Source organism: Pelodiscus sinensis, chromosome 8, assembly GCF_049634645.1.
Source record: "Pelodiscus sinensis isolate JC-2024 chromosome 8, ASM4963464v1, whole genome shotgun sequence".
Lineage (NCBI taxonomy): Eukaryota > Metazoa > Chordata > Testudines > Trionychidae > Pelodiscus > Pelodiscus sinensis.
Genome location: NC_134718.1, coordinates 56,734,599 through 56,749,297, shown reverse-complemented (window position 1 = coordinate 56,749,297; position 14,699 = coordinate 56,734,599). Strand labels below are relative to the sequence as shown.

Here is a 14,699-nt window from a genome sequence, read left to right as displayed (position 1 = left end):
TGTCCCGCTGCCGGCGTCCTCAGAGGCTTTGCTCCCCGTCTCCCTGGTCTGCTGGTCTCCAGCAGACCAGGGAGACGGGGAGCAAAGCTGCGGAGCACGTAGGCAGCGGACAGCCCAGATGCGCCGCGGCTGTCCTGTTGCCGGTGTCCTCAGAGGCTTTGCTCCCTGTCTCCCTGGTCTGCTGGAAACCAGCAGACCAGGGAGATGCGGAGCAAAGGCGCGGAGGACCCAGGCGGCAGGACCACGGTGCGTCTCGGTCCCCTGCCCGCGTCTCCCTGGTCTGCTGGGGAGGGGGCGCAGCTAGTATGCCCCCCCCCAGCAGTCCAGGCTTTTCTCCGGACGCCTGTGGTAGAGCAGCTGGGGTGCTGGTGTGCCTGTGGTAGCACCGCTCTGGACCAACCTGGCAGCACCCCAGCTGCTCTGCCCCAGGCGTCCTGATTCAGCCGCTGCTGGTCAGTTCAGCAGTGGCTGAATCAGGACACCTGGGGCAGAGCAGCTGGGGTGCTGGTGGATTGGTCCAGTAGCGCCGAGGAGCAGCGCTACTGGAGCAACCCAGCAGCACCCCAGCTGCTCTGACCCAGGCGTTCCCAAGTCAGCTGTTGCTGAAACTGACCAGCGCTGGCTACAGGAAGCCCAAGGCAGAGTTACTCTGCCCTGGGCTTCCTGGAATCAGCTGCTGATCAGTTTCAGCAGCAGCTTACTTGGGGACGCCTGGGGTTCTTAAGTTGAATCTGTATGTAAGTGGGAACTGGCATCCAGATTCAGCCTGTTGAAACTGATCAGAGGCTGATTCCAGGAAGCCCGGGGCAGAGCATACAGATTCAACTTAAGAACAAACCTACAGTCCCTATCTTGTACGTAACCCGGGGACTGCCTGTATATGCTTTTATTTGAAAGAAAAATACAAAGTTTTTCTAATGTAGTAGGTGGACAGATTTAACATTACAATTCCAAACTCTGGATGAATTCAGGCTAGTATAATAATTTTTTAAATGATTTGAATACATTTAAAACCAAAAAGTTTCAAATGAGCTGTGAGTTCCATCAGAACTAATTTTGGCAAAGAAAATCCATTGCCCCTTAGATGGTATGCACAGTGCTTGTGGTAACTGAGGAACATAGCAACAAAATTGTATTTAGAGGAGAGTTTGCCAGCTTCAGTAAAAACAGTGTTGGAGAAGAGGTCAGAGAGGAACTTCACAGAAGCAACCCATAGAAAGCTATTTTTCCATGATGTGTTTAAGATGAAGATTTTTATGAGCCTTAACTTTAGGAGAAAAAAGAATGAGGAGGCAGTGCAATGTTTCAGAGCACTTGGTTATACAAGGGCAGTTTACAGATTTTCCTTTCTTCCAGCTATCTGGCTTACCCTAATCATTGTGTGATACTGGAGCTCTTGCATCACAATGGGGAATGAAAACAGCAGCAGCAGAGAAAATCAGGTGAGTGTGATGAAATTTTCCTTCCTCCTTGTCCTTACTGCCTATTGTTCAGCAAGTGTTTTCATACAAAGTGCTCATTTTCATGGCATGTTATATTCTGCTCTGTAACAGCCACACAAATCAAAGGGGGTTAATAAATACAACTGAGGGCAGAATCTGGCTTTTTATCAGTATAAGGTTATGTTTTCACTTCTTTCATGATAGCTATCTAGTATGCCTGTGTTAATCCAGGCATTTATACCTTGCTCAGCACAAGGATCCTCCAGTTTATAATTTGGTGGAAGGTAATCTTGGATTATTTACAAATGTGTTTATCCTTCAAACATTTAATGTTTTAAAATCAAGACAGTGAAAAGTGCCCGCAAGCTTTCCCTTTGCTAGATATATGGCTAGTTACACTAGATCTAACTCCAAGGGCTCCTAATATTGAGTTGCAGATGCTTCAACACTTCTCAGGACTTGGCCTATTGATTACATACGAGTAAAAATTGTGATTGGCTCTTTGTTCCAGGAGCTAGTGATCACAGGAACACAACAGCTCTCTGGCCAAGCCACATTTCTCCTTTGTACTGGGGTTGGGAGTTGAATTGCATAGGTTTGATCAATAAAAGACTGGCAGCTATCTGGGATAGCTGACTTAGGCTCGCAGGTCTCAGGCTATAAAACATTTAAGTTTGAGCGGGAGCCTGGGCTCTGAGACCCTGCAATCTGGGAGGTCACAAAGTCCAGTTCGCAGCTCCAGCCCTTTACTGCAGTTTTATAGCCCTGCAGCCCAAGCCCCGCATGCCTTTACATGATCCAGGTCAGCCACATCTGTACCACAGGTCTTTTATTGCTGGACATCTCTGGGGTATCATCCACTGACTGGTGAAATGAGCTTCCACCTGTGCAGCTTAGAGTGGTCCTGAGCAGGCAGGACAAATGCCAGATTTGGCCCGAAGAATTCAAAACATTGTGATTGGGGTAATAAACCACCTTCTTTTCTTAATGATTCAATTTTTCTAACTTTTGTAATGTAATTTAAACTAGTTTCCAAGTCACTATTGCATCTTCAAGAGCAGACAATACCTGAATTTCTAATTTAAAACAACCTTCACGTACAAACCAAAAACAAACAAAATACACCCAGGTCTTCATTACACACTAAAAAGAAATGTGGAGGGAGGGGGGGAAAGGACACAAGCCCAAATTATTTTCTGGGTTACTGTTAGCAGAAAAAATAACAAAAATAACAAGAGAAAATGTCAAGTAATTAGAATTAAAGGAATCACCAAAATCTGCAAAGCATCCATTGAAAAGATTTGTTACATTTTGCTTAAGAAGTGATCCAAACTGCCATGTTTCAGTTAACAAATGTTTAACTATATTTGTTTCTAGTCAGAAGTTGCTGGCACAAATAAAGTCATCCTAATACCACCCAATGAAGGAACACAGCAGGTATTAGACAATGAAAATTATTTGCATGCTTTGTGTTTCAACATTTTAGCATAAGTCTTGGCTGTTGTTTGACATGCATCAGCTCTTGGCTTTTCTTTTCTTGAGGCTGACTGCAAATGTAATCAGCAGCCATGTATATGTTTTCAGCAAGTTGTCCAAAAAAAAAAAAAAAATCAAAATCTGTTTTCTTTTAAATGTGTTTAGTTTTTCAGTAACATTCTGCGCTATTAGAGAAATGTTCAATACTAATATGTTATTGCATGCCAGCTTTCCTTCCTGTTCATTATGAATTAAGATGGAGAAATGAATTTTGTTGATGAAGCCAATAGCAATTCACATGTGGTTTTTATATATTTATCAGGTAGCAAGATCCCAAAATTCCAGCACTGAGCTGTTTCATGAACAAAATGTACAAGCATGGAATCAGAGATGGGCAACTATATGCTAAATTTAGCACTGACTTAAAAGTTAAAAGGGTCTGTTTTGTAATTTTGAGCACTCAAGACTATGCAAAGGAGCTCAAAAATTGAACTTCACAGGCTCCAGAGCGGGGCCAGAAATGAGGGGTTCAGGATTTGGAAGAGGACTTCAGGCTAGAAAAGAAGGCTAGAGTGTGGGAGGGGGGGTGAGGGCTATGGGGTGGGGTTGGGAATGAGGGGTTTAGGATGTAGGCAAGGGCTCCAGCCTGTGGCCCACGGGTTCGGAGTGCAGGATGGGGCTACAAGTTGGGGCAGGAGATTAGGAGAGGGTGACGGCTATGGTGGGAGTGCAGTCTCTGGGATAGGCTGGAACTGAAGAGTTTGGGGTGCAGGAGTGGGCTCAGTGCTGGGGCTGAGGAGCTCACTATGGGGGGATGTGGGCTCCATCTGGGGACTGTGGTGTGGGGTCAGAGATAGGGGTTTTGGAGTGCAGGAGCGTGCTCCATGCTGGGGCCTAGGGGTGTGGAGTGCAGAATAGGACTCTAAGCTGCAGCAGGGGACTCCAGGTGTGGGACGGGGTGAGGACTCCAGCTGTGGGTACTGGCTCTGGTTTGGGGCTGGGGACGTGGGGGTTAGAGTGCAACTTGAGGCTGGAGCCCAGAGGGGTTTGGAGCAGTGAGGTAACATGGGCGAAGCAAGCGGGGCGCTCACTGCGAGTGCATCACAATCAGGGGCGCAAAAACGCAATAAGTAAAAATAGTAGGCTGCAAAAGTAAAGTGTGACATGTGTTTACCTAAGGAGAGGGGGCGCATCATTAATATTTTGCCTCAGGTGCAAAATATACCTAGCATCATAGCCTGCACCTGCACTTAGGGGCAACAATTCTGGTAGTGGCATGAATCCAGGGCAGACAGCCTGCCTTAGCCCCATTATGCCACCAATCAGATTTTTAGTGGCTCAGGGTATGTCTACATAGCAAAGTTATTTAAGAATAACAGCAGTTATTTTGAAATAACTTTCCTAGCATCTACACAGCCATTGCGTTATTTCAAAATTAATTCGAAATAGCGGAGGGCTTATTTCGAAGTTGGTAAATGTCATTCCACGAGGAATAGTGCCAATTTTGAAATTTCTAGTTCGAAATAAGCGCAGTGTAGACACTTATTTCGAAATAGGGAGCCTCCAGCCCTTCACAGGGTGCCCTGCTGGCCGCTCTGGCCACAAGGCAACTTCTGACCTGATGCCATGCCGGAACTGATTCCAACCAGCCTAAAATGAGATTCAACATCCATTCAGTATGGACGTGCTATTTCAAAATAGAAAAACGCTATTTTGAAATGCATTTTGTGTGTAGACGTGTTATTTCGAAATAGCTTATTTCGAAATAACGCTGTAGCGTAGACATACCCTCAGTGAGCAGTGTGACCAGAGCTACTAAGGTCCCTTTTCAACTGGGCATTCCGGTCAAAAACTACATCCTGGCAGCCCTGACACTTACCTTCCTCATAAAAAAGGAAGTAACATAAACTTCTTACCTTCTCTTCTCCCATACCAGGTAAAGAGATGTCTGTATCTGTTCTGTTCTCTCTCCACATCCTCAATATTTACAAGCTGTTTCTGCGAATGAACTTAATTATTTTCTGTGTCTGTCAGTGTATTTTCCATTAAAAATGGAGGTGGTCTTCCTATGGTTTCTGCTTGAAACTAAACTCACTTTTTTCTTTTGTCTTATTTAACAAAAGGAAGCTCAGCAGTTTCCAGAATTTCCAAGGGGTAAAAGACAAGTGATGGAGGTCACAGGGGCAGGTGAAAAACACAAAGTAATTACAAGAAATGCGAAAGCAGTTCTATAGCTGTAACACATTTGTCCCAAAGTACTCTTAAGTGTCTATGATATACATTCAAGAAGGTCAGAGCTGAAGCACATGGGTGGGTTGTTGTGAAGACGCCTACGTTGAGTGTGCTGCACCTGTTCTGAGGATAAACAGTTCAGGCTGCTTAATAGTACAGAAAGGTCATAAACACCACCAGCGCAAGGCATGCACTGGCCTCTGGGTTCAGACAGCCATTACCTTTTCTGAAAGGACAAAGAAATATGGTGTGTGACAGTGAGAGTAAGACAGTGGCTAAGTGGGGAGCACAACATTTAAAAAATATTTTACATGCTCTATAATTATTACTGAAAAGGAGGATAATAACATGCTGCTGTAGGGTCATAAAATAAAAGTCTGTGAGCAGAATTTTGAAATGGCTTTTGCTTTCTTGTTATCACAGTTGCCTAAACTTTGTCCTGCTAGTGTCAATAATAACATGACTTCATGGGAAAACCTAAACGACACCTGCACCTTTAGCAGAGAGGCTAAATACCGAGCCCAGATGTCATGAAAGCTGAATTATTTTTTCCACAGAAGTAGTTCCTGAAAGGTTACTCTTAAGACACAATGATGTGAAGCTTAAGTTAGTTGTTGTTGTTGTATTTGTATGACTTTAGTGACTATGAACATTAGTCAAGGACCAAGGCCATTGTGCTTGGGGTTCAAACAGAACAAAGAGATGGTCCCCGTCCCCAGAAAGCTGCCACTACGTTTGCAGCATTGGTAGAGGACTCTTTTTGTTAGAAATCTGTCAAGCAGCAACTTCTGTATTTGACAGAGGCTTGTTTACATGATGCATTAGTGCACATCAGTGGGAGGTGGTTTTCTAGTGGGCACTAACTGGTTGTGGGGACCCTGCTGAGGTGCACTAAGTTTCTCAGCGTGCTTTCCTTGCTCCAGGAGTCATGACCTGCAGGCACTGACTTGCAGCAGCACTCTCCACCTCCGCCCCGCAATCCTACACTTGGACAGGGGTGGAAGCAGGCCTGCTGATGGGAAGGGTCCTGGCAATTCTAAAGGGTCTGGGGTTCGGCGCTGCCACTACCACTACTGTGACACTGGCTGAAGCCCGAGGCCTTTTAGAATTGCTGTGGGAGCACTATGTGCTCTCTAGCCAGCTCTGAGCCCCGGGACAAGGGAGGAATGCCAGGCCGTCTGGGTGGTGCTGGGAGAAGGCTGTCCCAGCCTTGTCCCTTTGGCCTGTGGCCCTGCCCCTACCCAGAACACAGAGCTTACCCCCCACCCCCATTGCTCAGTGGCCCAGCAACCCTATTAGCTCCTCTGTGTAGGTGGGAGGCTTACATGTGTGTTGCCCATCCTGCAATCATCCCATATGTGGGATGGGCCTGACCTAGATTTCCTCTGACCTGTGCTGCAGCTGCTTAATCAGCCCCACCCAATCAGGGGCTCAGGACTCAGGCACAGAGCTGCCTGGCTGGGCAGGGCTGATTAAGCAGCTGCAGGGCTTTGCTGTCTTGCAGCTGAGAGGGAACCTTAGGCTTGACTCACTGCTCTGGATTTTGCAAACTGAGGCATGGAGTTGCAGTGCTTCTCAGGTTTGATTTGGTCTCAGGACAGCAGTGCCCTGAGAAGGGATCTGGAACGTATGTGATGGGACAGGAGCTGCCCATGCAAGGTGCATTCCTGGACTTTCCTCTGTCTGCATGCAGGGCCAGGATTAAGGTTATGGTGCTGTGGTGAAGGATGCTGCTGCAGAGGGAGGAGGTGGCTGCAGCAGCAGCAGAAGAGGAATCCACCCATCAAAACAGGAGTCACTGGTTTTGCAATATTGCATTGCACAATAAAATCTCTTCTGAGCCACTGAGAACATCAACGACCTCAGTACTAAAAATATAATTTATCTGACAGAGGAGACTGCAGCAAAACAAAATGACCTCACCATCGAGAGTGGGACAAAAGTGCAAATGATGGACTTGACCTTGCAAGGTGTTCTGCTCAAACAGTTCTGTGCAACCATTTTCACAAAGTGATTTCCCATCTACACGATCGACACAATTATGTTACCATATATCTTTTTCAAGACTCCTTCTTGTAAACTTTTTTTCTGGATAGTTCTATAGTGTGGACGGAACACATGCACACTCACACACACCCCTGTGTATTAGTGTGCAGACACACACACACAAGCAGTCCTGTGTAATAGCACACACATACACACACACACAGAGCCCCTGTGTAACTGCCATCAGAGGAGTAGATTGGAGTTTCAGGCAAGTGTCAGTATCCCACTTCGTGCATCTGGACAAACTGTGAATAGCAGGCAGCTCTTCTCACAAAGGTTCAGCTGCAGTTTTAAGAAATTGGTTTAATTTGTAAGTATAATAAGATTCATGAGGAATGCTCGACTGTTCCAAGTTTTGGATGGACAAACTTTCCACTACTCTTTCCTGCAATCATTTCAAGGAAGTAAAATGAGCATTGTCCTGGCCGCAAAATATTAGAGATGAATCTTTTTCCAGGGTATCATGTACACATTTTTTTTCACTTGATAATAGCCTGTAAGTCACACATGTGCAAACCATTTGGCTGAAAAGATGTGTGGCCTGCTGTCTTTAACAGTTAACATGTGTTACCCTCCCTACTTGGTCAGCTTGGCAGTTGTTTCTGAAATCTGATTCCTGACACCATGGGGATGACCTTTGGTCCACTTCCCAGCATTCACCTGCAGTCAGATTGTTCACCATAAGCTTCTTACAGAGGAGGCTGTTGACTTGGGAGTGAATGAACTGATGATTCTAGCAGACAAAATTTAAATGAATTTAAAAAATAATTTGTAGTTCACATTAGAAAAGAGCAATGGAAGATGTGGAGAAAATAAAAGGTAAGATCTGGTTTATTGATTAAAACTGACAAACCTTTGTTCCATCTGTTCTTCCCTTCCCAATAATCACAAGGAGTTACTAGGAATGGAAACGTAGTGTAACTCTTCAAAGATTACTTTCAACTACAGAAACTAGTCAGAACTATGGCATGTTCCAACAACTGCCGTAATAGGATGTGTGTTTAATGTAGGAATGTGCCATAGAGGAAGATTTAAAAGGAGGCAACTTTGTTCATTCAGGGGAAAAAGAAGTCCACTCATTCCTTGTGTTCAAGTACAAATTTCTACTTTTAAAACAATCATTTCTGTGGTGCCTTATCAAGAGCCTACTGATCTGTTGGGGAAATTGTCAGACCTCTTGGAATTTTGTAATACAATACCATGGCAGCAGCTAATGCTGTTGCTAGGGCTTTAAATCAGACTGGGAGATTCAATGAGTGCTCATGGAACTGTACGGTGAATAGAATGTATTAAAGCAACTTTCTGATTCAATAATGTTTGCCATATTATAACAGTGGATTTTACTGGATCATTTAAAACTCTCATATTCTAAAATCATTTAATAACAGACTATTCTTGTAAGTCATTGGTCTCTATAGTCCCTGATCAAACAGATTGCACCAGAAGAAAACAATGTTTGGGATACTGAAAGCTAATCTTTGTGGATTTGCCTTCGTGTTTTCATAAGGTATCTGTCCTTTTGCAAGGATTGGCAATAAAACCCTGTTATATTCCTTTTCCAGAAGAAATAATTTTATTCCCTTAGGTAAAATATGGGCTTAAAGAAAAATGCAGCGTTGAACTATTTGCTGTTTCTTCTGACATATTTGTCTGTCCTCAATGTCAGTCACTCTTGCATTATTTTAATGCACACTTTTATTTTTTAAATCAATCTTAATTTAAAAAAAATCTGATTTCTAATATACAAGATTTTCAGCAATTTCTATTTTTAAATTCTCTCTCAATTTAGTAACTTTTTCCTATTTTAATGGGTAAAAACTTTTTAAAATTTCCTCATCAATGATCACTGAATAAAAACAAAGGAAATGTCATGCAAATCACTTCAGAGACTGTAAGAGGGTCAAACAAGTTGTAATCTTTTAATTTCATATGCATGCTTTCTTTTAATGTCAGCTCTCTAACTACGTTTTCTGTAATGAATTCTGTTCATTGTTTTTTCACCACATGACAAAAATTGTGGTGGAATCCAAGCCTGTAACTTTCTACTTCGACGAGAATGTATTTTGGGGAAAATCTAGTACAGCAATTCGTTTGCATATCTTTGTGATTGAATTCTGAACAGATTGACAAAACAGTTGAATATTGTTTCTCTGTTGTAGCATAGGCTTAGAATTTGAGGGCAAGAATGAGTTTAGCATTCAAACAATTCAGTACCATTGAACCAATAAATACATCTCTAAGTACAGTATGCTTGTAGAACAGCTATATTCAGAAAATACATAACATGGCCAAGTTCTACCCTCAGCCGATTAGAGTTGTACAGGTATAGCTGAAGGCTGATTATGGGCCATAATGTCTTAAATGCTAAATCACTGACAGCAGAAAGATATTTAGAAAAAATAAGTATTCTATTCTGAATTGAATTGGTCTCAGAAGATTTGCTCCTACTTATTTACAGGAGGGGGGATAATTTCTGCTATATATTTTACAAAGTTTGTGTGTCTGTGTATCCATCCGTCAGTCAGTGTGTTTGTTCAAGAGTTCCTCCTAAACGGTAGGAGCTAGAACCACACAATTTGGTTTGCAGCTTCCTCTTATCGTAACTTAAAGCAAAGTCAGGATTTGGTTGTGCCAGGACAATGGGATGTGTGTGGAATGTGATTCCCCCTCCCCCCCCATCAAATTGAAAGGGCAAGATGTGGGACAGTTATACCACAGGAGGGATTGCAAGCGTCTCAGCCCCAGGGAGCAGCCACTGGCTGGCAGCGCGGCCCTCACCCTGGCCAGCCCTGAGTCAAAGCCATGCCCCTTTTCCTGGGCTGAAGCCCCTCCCCCCCCGCACCCAAGGGAAAAGCTGCTAATTTTGCTATCTCATATGCTGATGAGCAAGGATTTTTTTCAATAACATAATCAGATCCACCTGTATTATTAACGTCACATTAATCATGCTGCTGTCAGGATTCCTTAGCTTTGGGTGTAAATTTAAAGAACATACGTTGTCTCTATAGGAAACAGTTTTGATAAATGGCTTTGTGTGTAGGAGACATTCCCCATTACTCTGTGGGACTGAAAGTGAGATGGCTGCAGGTCAGTAGGACAAGAAAATTTTTAACCTGAAAGAGATTTTTTAGTTAAAGGTCTGATCTAAAGAGAGATTAATTAGGATCAGGTATCGATTAGGGATGTAAAAGTGTAAACGTGAACATGGATAACCGATGAGGCTGAGCTCATCGGTTAAACCTCACGATTACATGCACCACCACCCTGCACTGCTGCCCCTGTATCAGAGGGAGTATCTCAGGGAGGCAGGGGTGGGACAGGCGGGAGCTGGTGCTTGCAGGGAGCCACCTGCCCCCCTCCGTGCTGCTGCCTCTCTGATACAGAGGCAGCAGTGTGTGGGGGAGGGGTAGGTGGGAGCCAGTGCTCACAGAAAACTAGCTTTTAAGCTGGCTCACCACAAGCACCAGTTCCCAAGGAGTTGCCTCCCCTACTCCCCTGCACTGCTCCCTCTGATACAGTCATCAGCGTGGTGGGGGGGGGGGGTGCAGGTGGCTTGGGGAGCCGCTTAAAAACTGGCTCCCCACAACCACTAGCTCCCGCCTGTTTCCCACCCCCACTGCCTCTGGTACAGAGGCAGCAGCATGGTGGTGGTGGTGGGAAACAGGCTGCTCTTGAGGAGCCACCTGCCCCCCTGCGTGTAAATGTGCAACCACTGAAAAATTTCAGCAGTTACACATTTACCTAAAGAAACACACGTTAATATCCCTAGTATCGATAACAGGACAATAGTGAGTCTATGCTTTATTTCATCATTGCATTCCTCTCAACCTGCCTGACTCTGAAAGTGGGACATCCTAACAGAAAATGTGGTGCTGAAAGCTACAGGTGGTTCACCGGCACAGACTGTTGCTATTCATCGTTTGTCAAGTGAGCCAAAACACTCAGTCAGAAACAGGGCCCCATTGTGTAAGGTGCTATACAATCCACAGGGACACTGTGTCCCTGCCCAAAGAGCTAGTACAATCTAAAAACAGTTTCCTGTTTCAAAGGGGTTGGCATATTAGTCTGTTTCAGCAAAAACAGCAAGGAGTCCGGTGGCAATTTAAAGACTAACAAGTTTATTAGGGGATACATTTTTGTGAGATACAACTCCCTCAGATCTTCAATATAACCTGGACTGTCACTGTGAGCAGCTTTCTCCACATCCAGTACCCACTATTGTGGAATAGCAATAATCTCACTCCTCTCTCCCGTCCTGCTCAACATTTATATAAGGCATAGGGAGCCTGGGGAGATTACACAGTCCAGCGGACAATAGTGCCGGCAGACAATAGCCACTTCTGTTTACTTAATAGAGCATTCCGTCTCCTAGCTTTCTTAGCTGACATTAGCACCTTGATAAAGCAGCTGTCTAAAATTGAACCCAAGAAAAATTAAGGTGATGTCATAAGTAGGGGAAAGTACTTAAAGAACTAACTTCCTATGTAACATCCCTAAACTGCTGAAAAGCATCTGCACAGAACTGTTAAACTAGTCTGTTCCCTTGGGGTTCTTTTGTGTTTTTCTCTGTTACTGGGAGCACTAATTGTTGTGGTGGCAGAAAATACTGACAGCCAGATTACGCTCCATCCTATTGGACAGAGAGCTGTCTACTGTGATACTCATATTTGTGGTTAGGCTTTGATTATTGCAACTCATCATATGTAGAAATGAAGCCATATCACCTAGCCAGCAGCCCAGCAGGACCCTTAGGGAGACTCCCTGACTCACACACCTGCATGCCACTGAAAGTGGCCAGCTCCAGGGGCCATGTGCTTCTTGAGTGCTGTGAGTTCCTGGGTGGAGAGGCATCGTGTACTGTCTACGCTGCAAGCATGGCCCAGACAGCTCCCATTGTCCAATTCTGTCCAAGGAGAGTTGCAAGCTTGCCAGGGGCTTGCAGCATGTAGAGTACATACCTCCAACAGCTGGCCACTTTGGGTGGGAGCCTGCCTGAGGCTCTTGCTGCGCCACAGGATGGTGGCAGTGGGCTGAATCTGGTGGTTTGGCAAGCCAGATATAGTCTGCTGGCTGTATTTTGCCTGCCCTTGACGCAGGCTTGCTCCTGCCAGAGATGTGATGAAGTTAGAGGTTACAGCTTCCAGAATTAAATTCAAAACATTGTATCTTCCATATTCCTTTCTCTCACTGAATTCTACATGCAGACGTGGATATACATACACCACAGCGTTTATCTGTTTTGTACACAAACCTCATACATTATCTCTGTTGGTAGAAGGAGATTTTCTTTTTAACTGTTGGGAGCTACTTAGATATTGTAGTGACAGGAGCCATAAACATACTCAGACAGACTGAAAAGCCCACACAAGCTGGATGTCCACACAGATGATAAACAGCTCCAGAGCTATCAGCTCATCCCAACCGTGTACTTTCTGTCCAGAGATAGGAAGATGATGTTAGAGCTTATTGGTTTTTTGCACTGAGCCTGAAGGATGTTGACTCTTCTTTCTTTTGTTATGTTTTTAGTATGTCCTGAATGCTCACATCTTTTCAGTTGCTTCTTACATGCATAATGTTTTGTTTTGTTTTTTTGTCCACTGGGTGTCTCTGGCTTTCAGCTGTGACTATGAAATTTCTATGTTTGTGTGACAGCACGGCGTGTTAATGAGGAAAGGAATGCTGCTTCTTATGCAAAGTCTTTCTGTAATTACAATTTTAACAATTTCATTTGTAAATGAAGAAAATACAAATACAAAACCCCAGAACTAGAAATCAGTCTGGTCTTACCCCTGATGCTTATGCAAACGCAGGGCTTCATATTTATAATTCAGTTAGTAATTCAGGATTGGGTCCTTTGGACTGTACCACTCCAGGGGGAGCAACAAGAAGCATTTTGTCATCAAGAGTTCAAGGCAGAGTTCATCCCAGAGCATCCTGGTGCTTAAAGGATGTGCACTTGCCTCTGCATGACTTTTGAGGATGCAACTCGTTGTTAATCCCAAGCTTGAGAGCTTGAGCTTCTGCCTGAGTTGCAGTGTTTACAAGGCTGTTTGTAGCATGTTCGCCCAAGCCCTGCTACCACAAGTCCATCTACCTGAGCTGGGAGACTTGCTCCTAGATGCAGTGTAGATATAGGTGTCCGGTTTTGAACCAGACAGTCCAGTACTTGAGCTTTCTGTTCAGGAAACAAATTGAGAAAATATAAATTAGAAAATACAATGTCTGGTATTCTCTAAATAAGAGGTAATGTAGATTGTGATATAATGTCTGGTGTTTCTACTATTTTTGCTTAAACCATCTGGCAACGCTATGTAGACGTACTCTTAGAACATCAGTAGTGTGACTGGGAAAGTAGCAGCTGCCATGCCAAAGTAACACTTAGGACAGAGGTGAGCAATAATTTTTGTCCGGAGGCCTCTTCAAACTTTTTTTGAATGGCCCCGGGCTGCCCCAGAAGGGGCGGGTCCAGGATGCTTTTGGGCTTCCACACCCACAGACCATGCTTGGTCTGGAAGTGCGGGGAGCCTCTTTGCTCCCCCTTCCCACTAGGCACCTATGCCCCTGGCAGGGCGGGAAGAGGCTTTGCACGCTCCCTCAGGCCAATCAGGGCCTGGGGCCAGGGGAGCGCGCGAAGCCTCTTCCCGGCCTGCGAGGAGCATGTAGCACTTTGAAGTGCTGAGTGTGCCTCACAGGGCCGGGGGCAGGGCGACGGAAGTTTCGTGCGGCTCCCCCGTCCCTGATTGGCCTGGTGTGCTTTACCAAGTGTGCTTTACCAAGTATATATTTTGTTTTGTTAATAATATCTCAATTTTTAAGTCTATGATCTGTAGGGTTGCCAGATGGTTTCAACAAAAATACCGGACACACTTGACATTACATCACAATCTACATTACATCTAATTTAGAAAATACCGGACATTTATATTTTCTTATTTATATTTTCTCAATTTGTTTCTCAAACAGAAAGCTCAAATACTGGACTGTCAGGTTCAAAACCCGACACCTGGCAACCCTAATGATCTGATTCTTGTGCCCTGGAAGGTAATAGGAGGTCTGTGTACGCATGCCTAAGACCAAGAGGTCAGTTATCAGATATTAGTTTGTTTTCTTTTTTCAAGAACTCTTGTGGTAAAAGAGCTCGGGGAACCCCCTGCAAGAAGTTCCCAAACGATTTCTTCTGAGGTTCAAGAAGAAAGGGTTGGTTTTTTTCACTTGGGTGGTGGCAGCATACCTTCAAAGGTCAGGGAATCTGTAACCTTAGGGTTAAGCAGAAGCCCACAGAGGCAAAGTATTTTAAAGGTCTTTTATGAGCCCCCACCTTTTGCACTCAAAGTGCCAGAGTGGGGAACAGCCTTGACAAAGTCAGAATGACAACATTTCAGACCCCTTTTGTGCAGGTGTGACTTATTGGATTTGAGCACACTTGTAATATGGAGAAGAATTTGAAATCTGGCTCTGAATATTTTGCCTTGGTTATTATGCTGATTAATTCTGATTTATTTT

At 44.4% G+C, this 14,699-nt stretch overlaps 1 protein-coding gene across 3 annotated transcripts in view; it reads left to right on the top strand.

Annotated features, from left to right (window-relative positions):
• The window catches only part of TACC2 (transforming acidic coiled-coil containing protein 2), a 210,893-nt gene that overhangs the window by 24,514 nt on the left and 171,680 nt on the right, over window positions 1-14,699 (top strand). For 2 of the 3 annotated variants that reach the window (XM_075935333.1, XM_075935334.1), the window contains exon 2: window positions 1,357-1,442. In XM_075935333.1, coding sequence (XP_075791448.1) covers window positions 1,407-1,442 — 36 coding nt within the window. In that variant the 5' untranslated portion in view covers window positions 1,357-1,406. Of the gene's footprint in view, window positions 1-1,356; window positions 1,443-2,819; window positions 2,880-14,699 lie in introns of all 3 variants that reach the window. The other variant, XM_075935331.1, reaches the window with a different exon arrangement.